A 16,658-nucleotide genomic window follows, 5' to 3' on the forward strand; every position below is an offset into this window, starting at 1 on the left:
AGGTCCTTCTGAATCCAGAGATGGTGCTTTATCCACTGCGCCACCTAGCGGCCACCCACATAATCTTTTATGCATTTGTGTTTGTATATCCTTGGCCCTTGGTGAGAAATACCTACAGAAGGTATCTAAGTAATTTGTCTATTCACGAAATAGAATACAGTGGCCCACAAACACAAGGTCAGGTTTAGAAATAAATCCTGATTCTACATATGACTAGACCTTTATGTTGAGATTACAATCTGAATGGCAAGCCATCATTAAGATGAAAGAAAAAACGAAAATTTTAAAAAGATGTGAAAGAAACATCATTGTATGTTTCTTTTTGGGATAATTTTTTAAAATACCATACAAAAATATTTTTAATAATTTTAAGAAAAAGAAATTAATAAATGTAGCATATTAGTTGCTCTAGAATTTTCTGTGAACACAACTAATTTTCCACGGCATTAGGTTTGAAGAAATATTTTAAAAACTGAACTTGTGGAATTCAAAGACTACATTTCAATGTACATACATTCAGGTCTGGGAACTCATAGGCTTCTAATAGTGTGGGCTCTTTTAATGATGGGCACTATTACTACACTCATTCGTTTCTGTGTTTAATATAAAATAAGTCAAATGGAAGAGGAGTTTCTATTGGACATTATGTCTATGCTAATGACATGGATGCTACTTTTTCTTTTCTTTTTCATGGAGTTTTTCTGATCTATTCACTTGTATGTCAGTAAATCCAGTATTTTTTGTAGGCTACTAAAGAAGTTTTGTGCTACTGCAAATAATTATGGCCTCTGTTATATGCACCAGTGAAATCGCCTCAAGGAAATTGTGGAAAATGGGTAAATTCCTGCAGATAACCAGCATGGTATACTAAGAAGGACACTAGAGTTGGTGTCAGAGGGTCCCAGTTTGAGTTTAGCTTTTGCCACCTCACAGCTCTGTAATCGTAGGCAAGTCATTAAACCACTTAGAGACTCATTTTCTTCCTCTGTAATATGAAAGTTATATTCACATGTTCTACCTCAAAGAGCTGCTGAGAGGAAAGCACTTTGTAAACCTGAGAGTACTATGTAAATGTGAGTTATTTTTCTGGGTTTCAAATGAGACAGTATATATAAATCAGATATAAAGGTGAGTTATTATGAAAATCTGAATTGTTAACTACCTTGCATTATAAATATAGGATCTTGGACCTTTCCATTAAATTAGGGGGGAAAGGACCTTATTGTGAAAACTCTTCTGCAGAAATTTTGCTGCACCATTGTTTACAATAATACCACTGATTGAATGAAAACATGTGATCAGAGATGCTGTTTTGTAATTATCTCCCCTTCCCCTCCCTACCCCTTGGCATTTTTTTCCTCAGTCATTTAAGATTTAGAAGTTTGGGTCTATCACTGAAAACACACAGGCTTGTGAGCACACACATACAACCCTTGAGAAATAGAAAGACTCAGAAGCTTGAGAAATCTTCGGGCTTTCTCTCAGTGGAGTATGTAAAACTGAGTCCCAGGGACATTTTAGCCAGATCTGTGCATTGGCTTAACTCAGCTTCACCAACAGAGTATCCCTTTGGGAGAATGCCTTAGGAGGCCAGTGCTGATGTTTTCTTGATGGAGTGCTGTTTGTTAGCAAAGTTCATATCATTTATTTTCACTTCTTCCTCTTGTACTCCACTCTACTCCTACATTGTGTTATAGTAGAAAGAATCCTGAATTTGAAGGCAGAAGACCTGGGTTCAATTCTGTGTGACCATAGCAAGTCATCTATCCTCCCTAGCACTCTGCTTTATCTGTAAAAACAAGGGGGTTATATTAGATAGGTATCTTCCAAGTCTTAACCTTATAATCCTAAATAAGAGGGAAGCAATGGAAACTGAATTTGAGAATACCAGACATAGGAGTCACAAGTTTGGGTTGGAGTTTTTGTTATTGTTTTTGTTATTTTGTCTGACTCTTTGTGACCCCATTTAGGGTTTTCTTGGCAGAGATACTGGAGTGATTTACCATTTCCTTCTCCGGCTCATTTTACAGATGAGAAAACTGAGGAAAAAAGGGTTAAGTGACTTGCCCAGGGTCACACAGCTAGGAAGTGTCTGAGGCCAAATTTGAACCTAGGTCTTCCTGACTCCAGGATCCACTGAGCCACACTAGTTGGCAAATTTACTAGTTGGTTCATTTATCTTCTCTGGGTCTCAGCATCCCTATGCATAAGTAAATGGGTTGAATCATAGTATTTAAAGCCTGAAGGGACCATAGGTTTCATCTAATCCACTCATTTTACAGATGAGGACAATGGGGCACAGAAAAGTGATTTTCTTAAGGTCATGCAGATTTAAGTAGTAGAGCCAGGGATTTAAGACAATGTCTTCTGATTCTAAACTCAGTGCTTTTTCTAGAGTATCTAAATGACAGCTAAGATCCCTTGCAGCTCTAATGGTCTATGATATTTTCCTCATCAACTTCACTAGGCTGCTGCAAAAATAGTATAGTGAAAAGAGCTTGAATTTGGGAGTTAAAGAGCATTTAGCTTCGTATCTCAGCCCTACTATTTACTACCTTAAGCCAACTGAGACTAATCGCTCACCAGCTCTGAGCCTCAGTTTCCTTATCTGTAAAATGAGGGTTCTGGACTAGAATATTTCCAAGGTTCAAATTCTATGACCGCCCCCTAAGATGATCCCTCGTAAAGGGGTTTGCTCTAAAACCTTAAAAATTATCCTAATATAAACTAAATAGGTCCGGGGTTTGGGGGTGGGGAGCACTGCTAGTGGTAAGAATGAGTCCCTGGGAGTGAGAGCTACTCTGCAGAAATCTCAAATTCGAGATCTACTTAAGGTTAAAAAAAAAAGAAAAAGCTGCAGCAGCCGAGGATTGCACAGAAACATTTCATTCCTTTACCAGGGGGCGGGGGAGGGGGGGGGGGAAGGAGGTGAGGGGGGGGGAAATGAGAGGGAGATTATTTACATTGGTCACTAGCTAATCCTGGGGGCGGGGGTATGGGGGAGGGGGCGGAGAGAAGCGAGAGGGAGCCCTAAGGGAGTACACACGTGTGTGTGTGTGTGTGTGTGTGTGTGTGTGTGTGTGTGTGTGTGTGTGTGTGTGTGTGTGTGTGTGTATGTGTGTATAGACACAGGGAGAGGGAGGGGAAGAAGAGGGAGGGAGGCGCTGAAGCATCTCAGACGCAGGCGCGAGGAGTCGGGGAACCTTGTGAGAAAGTTACCGGGGGGAGAGCAGGGGCCGGAGGCAGGAGCTTGTCACCTCCCACCCCTCCCCGAAGAAAGCCGCTCGCGGGGTTGCCAGGCAGGAATCGTGCTCCGTCCATCAGGCCCGGGTCTTGTTACGGGCGCCAGACCGAGCCCCTCACCCCCAACCACCCAGTCCCCCGGGCCATTTTGCCACCTGCGCTTTGCACACAGGAGGCAAGCAGGAGGAAGCACGGGCGAGCTGGTGGCTAAACTTGGAAGAAGGATGCTGACCGCCAGAGGGGGGACTCCCGGGCGGTGAGCCTCGGGCACCCCTTAGGGCCGCCAGCCCCAGGACCCCTCCCCTCCCGGAGCAGGCTGCGGGGGCCGTAAGCTAGCTGCGATCGCGCCCTCCGGCTGAAGCCCGAGCTCCCCGGGGGAAACCAGCGCGCTCCCCTCTGCAGCTTGGCAGCTCCGGAGCGGCAGCGCCAGCGGGGCCAAGCTAACGGGAGGCGGAAGGTTGGGTCGGGCAGGGCAGGTAGCTGGGGGCGCCGGAGTGAACCCCAAGGGCTCTCTGGGGAGCCGCCGGTGCCGCCGCCGCGGGTGGCGACTCCTCCTTTTCGTCCCGGGGCCATGGCTTGCGTAGGGCGCAAGGTGGCAGCTGGGCTCTGAGCGCTCTTCGCGCTCGCCTCTTTCCCTTTTGGACTCCTCTACGGACTTCGCCTCCGGGCCATGAAGACCTTCCCGAGAGCTGCTAGCCTCTGAGACCTCCCTCTCCCTCTTCTTCCTTTCCCCGAATCCGCGGTTTGGCCTCAAGGGTCCCTCCCCATCTCCGACCCGCTCCGGACCGCGTGTGCCCAGGCGAGGCGCTCGCTCGGGGATGGCGCCGCTGCCGCTGCCTCCTGCGCGCCGGCTCCAGGGGCTTCTCCAATCCCGGAAAGTTCACAGGAGGAGAGAGATGTGGCTGCAGCAAGTTGGCTTCATCTGCGGGGTCCTGTCCTTGGTGTGCTGCGCGACCAGTCTGCTCAGCAGCCTCGGTAGGTGGAGGAAATAGGAAAGTGGTCGGGGGTCCGTGTGAGTGAGGGGGCCGTGCGAGGGGGGCGGAGTTTGGATCCCTGAAAGGGCATCCCCGAGGTCACCCCTTGCCTTAGTCAAGGTGTTCATCCACTCCTCCCTCCTGGGTTTGTAAACCGTGGGAGTGCATGGGATTTAAAAGATATGAAAGGGATGATCTTGTCTAACGGGGGCATTTGTTTTTTGTTTTAATTTTTTTTCTTGAACAAAAGGGGAAACAGAGGCTGACAAATTGAGGGACTAGCCCAAGGTCATACAGGTAGATCGAAACTAAGGTCTTTCAACTCCAACGTCCCTTCCACTATAGCAAGCCCTAGTTTGGCGTTGCTGAGTTTGCCTGCTTCTGTCTAAGCACCACCTCCCATCGCCCACCACCATTTGATATCCTAGTGTCTATGTTTACCTTGAAAGGCAAACCTAAAAGCCTCTCAGATGCCCAAACCCAGACGTCGTTGAGGTTCAAGCAGATGTGTCCTGGTGGTTGTGATCCTAGCTAGGGTAGTATCCAGATGTGAGAATCTTCTTCAGGGAAAAGTCAAGGTGAAGGTTTCAGACATCGCATTTATTGCAGGATCACCTTTCCTTTTTGCTCTACCAAATAAAGAGAACCAAAGGGACCCTTGCCACCTTCCCCATTAAAGTGCACGACCAAAGGGAGATAGACGGTCTTGGAAACTGTCATATTTAATTCCAGAAGTTGGTCATCAATTTGGAGTTGGAGGTGTGGGGAAGGGACAAAAGAAATCAGGCAGGGGCAAGGAAGGGTGTATAGATAACTAAATTAATGAAATATTTCAAAGTCCCTGAAAGCCATGCCCCAATGCTTCTGTCCCTATTGTTCAATGTTCAAGAAAGGCGGAGTGATATAGCCATTGCCAAGAAGTGTAGGTCAGTCACCTAGAATTTATTAAGCACCTACTATGTGCAAGACACTGAAAAGCTCTAGAGAAACAAGTCTTGTCTGCTTTTCAGAGAAGATAAGTCACAGGGATCATAAGACTGGGGGAGAGAGTGAAATAAGGTGGGACACACACTAAGCTGTTATGGCTAGACCCTATTTTAAACTACCTGTACTAGATAATTTGAGGACACTTAGTAAAAAGTGGTTTTCTCAACTGCAGACAAAAAACCAATTGTTTGTCTTCTACTGGAGTAATCTATTAAGTACATTGACAACTGCTTTGCAGTTGGATGCACGTGATGCCTTTTCCATCGAGTTATAAACCAGAAATAATAAAACACGAAGGGCAGTTAGACATTAATATTTATTCTGTATCCTCACATTTAACTTAACAGTATTGAATCAAAGATGCTTAAAACTGAAGATCTTAGATATTGTTTAGCCCATCTGTTCATTTTACAGATGAGAAAATTGAGACCCATAAAGAAGAAATTACTTACCCAGGGTAATACAGTTAGTTAGCTAATGGCAAAAACAAGGCTGAAATACAGATTTCGTAACAGTTGGTCCAATACTTTTGTCCCCCACTTATCCACCTAGAGAGAAAAGATGAGCATTTTACATTAAAGAGAGAATGATGTTAAATGGTCATTTTAAATATAGATCAGGAGTAACTCAATATGCTTAAGAACATTTATACAATTACTTCCATGTATATAGACTAGTTGTTATAAATCAATGACTATGGGCATATTCTATGCATAATTGTTTTAAAAGAATGTACTACTGGTAGACCAAAGCAATAAAACCATATTATATTTGCAAGAGAAGTAGCTATGAGTCAATGGAAAGAATACTTTTAACTAGAGTAGAAAGACCCAGGCTTGACTCTTGTCTCTGCCATTTTACTAGCGTTGTGATTGATTTGTGGCAGTTCACAAGAGTGCTCTCTGAATCTCACTTTCTTCTCTTTTAAAATGGGAATGATCATCCTCAAGATGTCTATCTCCAAAGGAATGATGGGAGAAAAGGACTTTGTAAATTGTAAAGTACTGTAGAAATGTGAGTGGTTATTCTACAGATGAGATTATAAATGACCAAATTTTGTGACTCTAGGGACCATGCTGAGACGTGAAAACGGAGCTTGGTGGCACACTGCATAGTGCCAGGTCTGGGATCAAGAAGAACTGAGTTCATATCCAGCCTTAGACAATTATTGGTTGTATGACTCTGGGCAAGTCACTTAACCTTTGTTTGCCTCAATTTCTTCATCTATAAAAGGAAGATAATAAGAGCACCTGCTTCTCAGAGTTATTGTGAGAATCAAATAAGATAATAACTGTTTAATACTTAGCACAGTACCTGGAACATAGTAAGCACTATGTAAATATTAGCTATTATTAATATTATTATTTGTAAATAGGAAATGAAACAGCTTCCAAAGGCAAACATCGATTACCTGAAGTATGGAGGAACAGAAAGCTGATGGCATCAGTTAATGGAACTCAGGCAGCTAAGAACTGCACAGATCCTGGTAAGAAACCAAAAATCAACCGCAAGGCATTTAATCCCTTGGAAAGACCATATATGGTATAGTTATGGTGAATAACCACAACATCGAGTTGTGGTAAAAGATTTTTTAAGAGTCAAACGGTACCTCTTTGAAAGGTAATCTATAAAGAGTATAATTCCGTGTGCTGCTAAGCAACTCAGATACCTTATTCAGCAAGTGAAAAGGTCATATGCAAGAGCACAAAAAAATTGTATTTATTCTCACAATGCGTCTAAAGGCTGTGTTTTCTCCATCCTCTTGGATTTACTCTTGTGTGTGTCTGTGTGAGTGTGTGGTGGTTTTGCCTTTTGTTCATCCTGTCCATTTGCCCTTCTCTCCAGGGGCATCCAAGCAGACAATATTCATTTCAGAAGCTAAACTGTTCCCTTCTCTTGTCACTGCCTCTGTGAATATGTATGAGCCTAATGCCTGGAGTGAACTCCATCTTCCTCTGTTGAAATTTCTTTTTTTTTTTCATGGTACAGTTCGGGTGTTAATTCTTCTGTGAAACCTTCCTTGACTCTCCAAGGCACTCAGTTCCCTCACCCATCACTCTGTCCTTGCTCCACAAAACAGAGAGAGAGAGAGAGAGAGAGAGAGAGAGAGAGAGAGAGAGAGAGAGAGAGAGAGAGAGAGAGAGAGAGAGAGAGAGAAATAGTATAGGATGATAAGATTTAGAACTGGAAAGGACCTTTAGAGATTATGAAGTTCAACTCTGTTTTAAAAATGAGGAATCCTGTGTCCCAGAGAAGGGAAGCAATTTACCCAGTTACAAAGAGCTGGGATTTGATTGACTATAGCTGCGACTATAAATACAGTCCACCATCCTGGGACTTCTCTACTTCTCTCCTCAATTTCTAGAGAACTTTGACTCTCTCCTTTGTCCCTGTCACGTTCTGTGTGATGTGGTACAGTAGAAATATTGTCAAATTTGGATTCATAAGAACTGGATTCAGATACCAACTCGGCTACTTACTAGCTGTGTAACTTTGGCACTTAACCTCTTTAGGCCCCGGTATGGGGGTGAGAGGCTTGGACCAGATGGTCCTATGGGGGTCCCTTCTAGCTCTAAATCTAGGATTCTCTGGTTTCTTACTCCTGCTTACACCATCCTTATTTGTGTGTATATACAGTGTATATACCATATCCTCCCTAGTATATTGAGAAGAGGCCCAGTTTCATTATTGGGACTGACTTGTTATTCTCTGGCAGCTAGTATAGGGCCTGGTATATATAGTGGATTCTTATTAAGTATTTGCTGAATGCCACGTCAGAGTGACCATGGCATCCTCTATGAAGGACTGGGTGTTTTGGGTGAGGATAGTTTCTGTCTCTTAAACAATTTAATTCGTGTATAATGAAACTTAAAAATTGATCTCTTCATCTCATACTATTAGACTGGCTCCATTATTAAGGCAACGGCTGATTATTTTAAAAAATAATTATAGGGGCAGCTAGGTGGCGCAGTGGATAAAGCACCAGCCCTGGAGTCGGGAGTACCTGGGTTCAAATCCGGCCTCAGACACTTAACACTTACTAGCTGTGTGACCCTGGGCAAGTCACTTAACCCCAATTGCCTCACTTAAAAAAACAAACAAAAACAATAATAATTATAGTCCAAATTTTAAAGAGTACTTTATGGTTTACAAAGTGCTTTCCTAAATAGAGGCAACATCAAAGAATCAAGAAAATAATGGTGATCAACAGCATGTGTCAAGTTTGGTATAAGGAAGGCCTGGGTTCAAATCCTATCTCCAAGGCTGGTGACTATTGGCAAGTAATGTAGAATTCTCTGACCCTTAATTTCTCATCCTTCAAATAGGGTTAATAATACTTGTAGTATCTGTCCCAGAGAGGGTTATTGTGAGGTTTAAATGAGATAATACATGTAAAGCTCTTTGTAGAATTTATAGTGCTATACAAATGTCTATTATTAGTAGTAATAATATTTTCTCTGAGGCAGGCTTTACCTAAACTACCTTAAGACAGAAGGTATCCTATTTTTCATATAGAAGGATTCTTGTTGTTGTTGTTGTTGTTGGGGGTTTTTTGTTTGTTTGTTGATTTGGTTTGGTTTTTTTGCAGGGCAATGAGGGATAAGTGACTTGCCTAGAGTCACACAGCCAGTAAGTGTCTGAGGCCGGATTTGAACTCAGGTCCTCCTGAATCCAGGGCTGCTGCTTTATACACTGTGCCACCTAGCTACTCCCCATATAGAAGGATTATACCAGGAAACAGTGTGGTATAATTAAAAGAGCACCAGAATAGGAGTCAGGAGTCTTGGGTTGTAATCCTGGCAAAGTCACTACCTTGATGTCATATCAAGATAGGCTAGGTGCCCAGTGGATAGGAATCAGGAAGATCTGAGTTCAAATTCTGCCTTAATCACTTATTTTGTATGATTCTGGACAAGTTACTTAACCTCTGCTTTCCCAAGTTTCCTTAACTTTAAAATGGGGATTATAAGAGCACCTGCCTCTCAGAGTTATTGTAAGATCAGATGCAATAATTTTTTTTAAAGATCTTAGCATAATGCTAGACACATAGTAGGTAGGCTCTATATAAACTCTTGGGGGCTGCTAGGTAGTGCTAGTGGATAGAACACCAGGCCTGAGGTCACAAAGACTCATCTCAGTTCAAATCTGGACTCTGATAGTTAATAGCGGTGTGACCCTGGGCAAGTCACTTTAATCCTGTTTGCCTCAGTTTCCTCATCTGTAAAATGAGCTGTAGAAGGAAATGTCAAACCACTCTAGTATCTCTGCCAAAAAAAACCCCAAAAGGAGTCACGTCAAGCATGACTAAAACAACTCACCAACAAAAACAACAGAGCTATTCCCTCCCCTTCTCTCATATTGAACAAGTCACTTTCACTTCTTTTGGATCTTGGTTTGCCCATCTGTGCAACTAGGGGAAGAGTATAACACCTGCCCAATCACTCTGTGAGTGTGTGTCAAGGGATAAAGAAAGAGAAAGAACCCACAAAATTGCTTTCATTGTTATTCGGTTGTTTCAGTCACATCTGACTCTTCATGGCCCCATTTGCGACCTGCCCAGGCTCACACAGCTTTGACGTGGCACAGCTAGTAAGTGTCTGAAGTTAGATTTGAACTCAAGAAGATGAATCTTCCTGACTTCAGGCCCAGCACTCTATCCACTCTGGCTGGCCCTACCCAAAAAACTATAAAAATGCTATAAGAATAAACATCAGGCATATTATTCTATAACCTTTCATAGCCCTGGCCAGAACATTTGTGCTTCATTTGATGTTCTAAGTAGATAGCTTTCCTTGCCCACTGCCAACCCTCTGTGGGTGAGGAAGGGAGGGAAAGATATCAAAGAAGATAAGCCCTGAGAGAGGCTACTGGGCCACCCCAGAGTGTGTGTACTCTCCTGTCTGTTCAGGGCCCTCTATTTCCCCCAATTATCCTATTGCCTCCTTATGACTTAGTCAGCTGTAGCTCTGATTCTGTCACCTGATTTTCCCCAATGCGTGTTTCTTCGCCAGCCATGAGTTGGTGGGTGTATGTGCAGAAGGGAGAGGCATACTGCTGAGGGCGTCAGCTCTGCAACAGTGAGAGCCCCAGCTTGGAAGGAGGGGGATGAGGGAGTGCCGGAGCCTTGCTGAATCACAAACCCCCTTTCCTAGTATCATACCCCAGGGCCAAGAGCATGAGATGTCTATTCCTTCAAAATCTAAGTGGGGAAATTCTTGCCGGACTCAATAAGAGGAGATGTGAGCAAGGCCAGTGCTCTTCAGAGTTTACATGGGAGTGGGTGAATGGGGTTGACAAAGTGGCCTATTAACTTTTCTTCCTTTTGTCTGATTTTTTTATAATTGGCAAAATACTTTCACAAACCATACCTTTGTATCTCTTGATCTTTACAACAACCCTACGAGGTAGGTAGGACGTGGATTCTTCTTTTTCTCATTTTTACAGAAGAGGAAACTGAGGCTCAAAGATGCAATAGACTTGTGCAGAGTACATAGTGGGCAAGTGGCAGACCTGAGGCTTCATGCCTGATCCTCTGTTTTCTGTTTCAGTATTCTTCCTACCAAACTTTCCATCCTTCCCTCTGGCCTAAATCCAATCTGTAATGTGTTTGGGGAGGGGGTATGGAAAGAAATCTACTTCTGTGCCTCTTTGGTTTCTCCTTTCTGGCTCATTATTACCTCCTGAGCTGGGCAAAATGAGCTTTTCTCAAGTGACAAATGTAGTATATATCCCTGTAGTTTAGCTTGAGCATGTCCATTCATAATGGGCATATCTGGGGGCAGCTAGGTGGCACAGTGGATAAAGCACCGGCCCTGGATTCAGGAGTACCTGAGTTCAAATCCGGCCTCGGACACTTGACACTTACTAGCTGTGTGACCCTGGGCAAGTCACTTAACCCCCATTGCCCCGCAAAAAACAAAAAAACAAAAACATAATGGGCATATCTGAAGAGCATTGTTATTGTGAGCCTTTGTTCCTATATCCATGGTTCTCGGTGCAATTTTCAATCAAGTTCAATCAATTTACTAGCTCTTAAAACACTGACACTAGGCAGATAAAAGGCATTAATTCTTTCCTTTTTATGTTGGGGAAACCAAGGTAGCAGAGGGGTGAGTGAACAGTTGCATAGCCCAATCACAACCTGCTGTCTACCCTCCCAAGTCTTGCTTGCACCAGTGCCAGGAGAGACAGCATAGGCTAGAGGAATGTAATTGGTCCTTAGAGTCAGAAGATTAAGGTACAAGCTAACTTTGTGACCCTGACCAAGTCCCTCTACTTTTGAGATTCCTCTTCTGTATTATTAGTGCAAATTTTAGCTACCTTCAGAGGATGATTGTGGGGGGAAAGTACTTTACAAACTCTATAGTCCCAAAGAAACATATTAGTGATATTATTAGTGATTAATAGTGATTATTATTAGATGATATCTATTGGTTGAATTGATTCAATAAGTTAATTACTTATTGTTGATCTGATCAGGGAGAACTAGGACATTGTCCCTGCCTGCTAGGAGTTTATTGTTGTTCAGTCATTTCAGTCATGTCTGACTCTTCATGACCCCATTTTGGGTGTTCTTGGCAAAGATACTGGAGTGGTTTCCTTGTCCAGCTCATTTTACAGATGAGGAACTGAGGCAAATAGGGTTAAGTGACTTACCTAGGGTCACACAGCTAATACATGTCTGAGGCTAGATTTGAACTCAGAAAAATGAGTCTTCCTGACTCCAGGCCTAGCAATCTATCCACTGTGCCACTTAACTGCCCCAGGAGTTTAAAATCTACCATATTAGGCTGAATAAAGATTGTACTTTTCTCCCCAAATCTGACTTGCATAAAGCCTGAATGTAGCTTATTATTGATTTTTTTTTCAGTGTATACTTTTATTATGCCCCTTTCAAATAGATCTCATTTTAGAAAAGAGCTAAAGGCAGGATAGGAGTATCGGGCAATTAGGGACACAGCTAGGTGATTCAGTGGATAGAGCTCTGGGCCTGGAGTCAGGAAGACCTGAGTTCAAATGTAGCCTCAGATAGTTAATGGCTGTTTGACCCAAGGCAAGTCACTTAAACTCTGTTTGCCCCTGGAGAAGGAAATGGCAAACCAGTCCAGTATCATTGCTAAGAAAACCCCACGGACAGGATTGGCATGGTGTGGTCCACAGGGTCAAGAAGAGTCAAACACTACTCAACAACAACAACAAAGGCAATATAGTTATTGCTTATATTTGAAAAGCCAATGGGTATTGCCTCTATTTGAACTAGCAGTGGAGTTAGGAAGACATATATAGTAAATTAAATAATAAGGAAGATGTTAATGATTGATTAGACCAGATGATAAATGCTGTAGGAGTTCAGAAATGGGGAGAGATCAGTGTGGGCCACCTCCGATAGCCCCCTTTCTGAGTAGTCACCATGGGGTTTCTTGCTTTACATATGAGTCATTTATAAAGATGAAGAGAGAAAACCATAGGACCAGAAACATCCAATGAGTATACTAAGGGACCTTAGAGGTTATCTAGTCCAATCCTTTAATTTTACAAATGAGAAAACTGAGGCTCAGGGAGGTTAAGTGGGTTAAATGATTTGCCCAAGGTCACAGAGATAGTATCAATGGTGGGATTTGAATCCAGATCCTTTTTACTCCAGGACCAGTGTTATTTCCTCTGTAGCACATTAATGAAACCACTCACAGAGCTATACCCAGGGTTGTACATCATAGAGTTTGCTACCTTTTTATCATTTGAATTCCCAGCCATCCAGGGGTGTCTGGAGCCAGCTTCTACCAGCTCATTAGATCCAGTGGTTAAATTTTTAGGGTGAGTATTGACAGAGAAAATGCTACAAATCAGGACTTGCTTTATTGCCTTCTTAATTGTCTAGATTTAAGAAAGTAATGTAGAAAAATCTTAATGATGCAGATTAAACCTAAAATTGTGTCATTGGCTCATTTTTTTCAGGGGAGCTTTTAAACATTTACTAGCACATCCTTGTAACTGTCCTTCAAGGATGGGTGACTCAAAGGCCACTTCTATGTAGCCCACTCTGAATCCTCCCCTCCCCATTAGAAATGATCCTTTTCCTTGAACTCTCAGGGTATTTTGTATCTCTTCTTATGCAGTCACACTTTTAATTATATTTTGCATATGTCTTATCCCCCAATTTAGACTGCTAACCCTTTTAGGGAAGGGATCATGTCTTATTTTACTTTGAATTTCCCCTCTGTGCCTAGCTTAATGCCTTGCCCATTGGAGGGTAGGGAGTAGAGAGCATTCAGCAACTCTTACTCCTGCCTTTCCATCCATCCCTTATGTATTTCTCTAGCAAAGCAGGAATAGTTTTTTGCTTTGCTTTGTTTTGTTTTGTTTAGTGAGGCAATTGGGGTTAAGTGACTTGCCCAGGGTCACACAGCTAGTAAGTGTTAAGTGTCTGAGGCCGGATTTGAACTCAGGTAACTCCTGACTGACTCCAGGGCCGGTACTCTATACACTGCTCCACCTAGCTGCCCTTTTTTTCTTTTTTAAAAGCAGGAATAGTTTTAACGCCTTCCTGTGGATAGAGGGCTGGACCTGGAGTCAGGAAGACCTGAGTTCAAATCCATCTTAAAGACATGTGACCCTGGGCAAGTCGTTTAACTCCTTTTTTGCCTCAATTTCTTCATCTGTAAAATGGGGGTAATACTAGCATCTACCTCTCAGCATTGTTGTGAGGATCTTATGAGATAATTGTAAAGTGCTTAGCACAGTGCCTAGCGCATTGGAAGCACTGTGTAAATGTTTGCTATTGTTATTAGTCACTGCTTGACAGCATTTGTACCTGGATGTTCCTGCTGGTCCCTCAGATTCCAGCTCTCCATTGGATTGTAGATTTAGAACTAGGAAGAATTTTAGAGATCATCTAGTCTGGCCCTCTTAGTTTGAACAGATAAAGAAATTGAGTCTCAGACAGTCTGAGTAATATACCCAAGATTACACAGATAACAACTCAGAACCAGGATTTTAATGTCCTTCAATTCTCTTCAACCACCCTGTTCTTCCTCCCTAACACTGAAGTCATAGCCTCTCCTCCTAAACTCAACTTTCTTCCTATTTTCCCTGTTTCTGTATAAGGGAAATCATCATCCTTGAGCCAGTTTCCCAGGCTCAGAATCTCAGAGTCCTCTCTGGCCTTTGCCTCTCCCCCAACATCTAATTGATTCGTTCTGTCATATTTGACCTCCATAGCTTTAAAGGGGAGCAAACCATGTGGAGACAGGGCCTGTCATCCCTATACTGCAACACCAACTACTGGCAACTGTCACTGATGAGCATTTATTCAGCATTTCCTCTGTTCCAGGATGCATACATATATGCCAGGTAAGCTCAGAAACCCCAGGAATAGCAATCCCCGCCCAGACCTTCAGCTCTGCTACCAGCCCAATGCTCTCAGCCATGGTCCAGGGGAGCTGCTCTCATGGAGAGGTGACCTGTTGCAGTCCCTGTCTCCTCAGCAGCCACGGAGCTACTGATGATCAGGGGAAAAAAGTTCTCACCCCCAAGTACATGCAATTTTTTTTTCTGCTTCTCACCTACCTAGGTTAAAGCTTAATCACCTCTGGCATTGAATATTGTGAAGCCACTTAATTTGTCTTCTTGCCACCAATCTCTCCCTTCTCCAATCCATCCCTCAAATAGATGTCAAAATAACCTTCTTAATTGAGGGTGGAGTGGGAAGATAATGGATATGGGAATAATCTCACTACCTGCCCCTCCGTATTCTGCAACAGAGTTGTTATGGGGAAAACACGCTGGTGGTCCTCAATCGCCGTATAAACCTGAGGAATTGGCTGTTCTTCATTTTCAGGTATTCTCCAGAGGAATTAGCATTCCCCTGTTCAAAAACTCTCAATGAATGAGTAAATATATAAAAAAGCATTTATTAAGTGCTTACGATGTGTCCAGCGCTGCGCTAACTTTTGGGGATACAAATAGAAAAACAAGGCAGTCCCTGCTTGCACAGAGCTCACACCAACTGTGGGAAATTGGGGAAATGACACACAGAGGAAATTTGAACAGCAAGTCAGATGGGAGAGCCCCACAGTCCTTAGGGTACAACAACAAAGCCGATGGTAATGTCTCCTCTTCTATGTGACATCTATAGATAAAGCCATATGTATTTCTGAAGTTCAGTCCCTTGACGATTCCTGTGCCCCCTCAGCAGCTCCCACTACTAAAGAGTTGGACAAGAAAATCCTCACCTTGCAACAGGCATCATCAAGGTCAATTCTCCTTAAGGATTCCTCCCCTAGGTCATGGCTGAGAGAGTTGGGCTAGTAGCAGAATTGATGGTCTGGTGGCGGGGGGGGGGGGGGGGGGGGGGGGGCTGCTATTCCCAGGGTTCTTGGGTTTACTTGCCCGATGGTGACAGTTGGTCAGTGGTAAATGTTGGTGGAAGCAGGGATGGCAGGGTCCTCCATAGGGGATTCATCCCCTTCATAATACCTGTGGGGGTCAGGCTAGAAGCAGGTTTGGAAGTGGGGACTGCAGTTCCTAGGGCTTTGGGGCTCTGGGTCCTGGCATTATTTTATACCTTTTCCCTTAATGAACTGATTTGAGGCCATGGTGTGTGTGTGTGTGTGTGTGTGTGTGTGTTAGATTGTTCCTTCCAGGAGTGTCTTTCTAGTAAACACTGATAAAGATGTTTTGTACAAAAGCATACAAAAGGGCAGTGACATCAAGCCACATTCTGTTATTTGGAACCTCTCATCAAGTGCATCTTCTTTTGGGGGCTGGCAGCAGCTTTAGAAGAAAATGAAGAGGCCTTAAAAGATGTAGGGTTAAAAGCATCTCCTAACAGATCTGGAGTGCTTTCGGGAACACACTTGTGAGGTCACGGTAAGAGCTAAGCATCCTGTTGAAACATTTCTTTCTCTCCCTACCTGGAAATGTTTCAAGGTTCTGGTTTTGTCTGAAGGGAAGGGGATGGCAGAATTCACTAAATTTTAAGAACTGGCTGTAGGCACCAGTGTTCAAAAGAGAAACGATAAACTGTGTTCAAAAGAGAAATGATGAACTGGGGGTGTGTGATTTAGAGGTGGTAGGAACCTCAGAGACCATCTAGTTCAACCTTCCCTCTCATTGTTATAGAGGAAGAAACAGTCACAAAGAAGTTCAGTGACTGGCCTCAAATGCCTCAGATCACACAGGTCATAGTAGCAGAGCCAGGACTCGACCCCAAGTTCAAACCTCTTTCCTCTGTGCCACATTGATGGTGATTCTGGTTGGAGCTAGAAAGGAAGTTGTTGGGTTTTTGCCTTTCCAATAATCTGAGAGGTTGGAGAAAACTAAACTCACCAGAAAAGGTCCATGATCTGATACCTAGATCGTTGAGTCAATTGATATCGTGAAACAAGTCCATCTCTAAGCCCAATTTATGCAATGCAGGTGTAAAATCATAAAATATCATAGCTGGAAGGGACC

At 43.2% G+C, this 16,658-nt stretch overlaps 1 protein-coding gene across 2 annotated transcripts in view; it reads left to right on the forward strand.

The window, feature by feature from the left end:
* The first annotated feature begins 4,035 nt into the window (after nucleotides 1-4,035).
* Nucleotides 4,036-16,658, forward strand: part of SLC24A4 (solute carrier family 24 member 4) — a 293,607-nt gene continuing 280,984 nt past the window's right edge. For both annotated transcript variants that reach the window (XM_043984988.1, XM_043984989.1), the window contains exons 1-2: nucleotides 4,036-4,218; nucleotides 6,580-6,690. In XM_043984988.1, the coding sequence (XP_043840923.1) occupies nucleotides 4,062-4,218; nucleotides 6,580-6,690 (268 nt within the window). In that variant the 5' untranslated portion in view covers nucleotides 4,036-4,061. The remainder of the gene's footprint in view (nucleotides 4,219-6,579; nucleotides 6,691-16,658) is intronic.

The sequence above is a fragment of the Dromiciops gliroides genome, chromosome 2 (genome assembly GCF_019393635.1).
Source record: "Dromiciops gliroides isolate mDroGli1 chromosome 2, mDroGli1.pri, whole genome shotgun sequence".
NCBI lineage: Eukaryota > Metazoa > Chordata > Mammalia > Microbiotheria > Microbiotheriidae > Dromiciops > Dromiciops gliroides.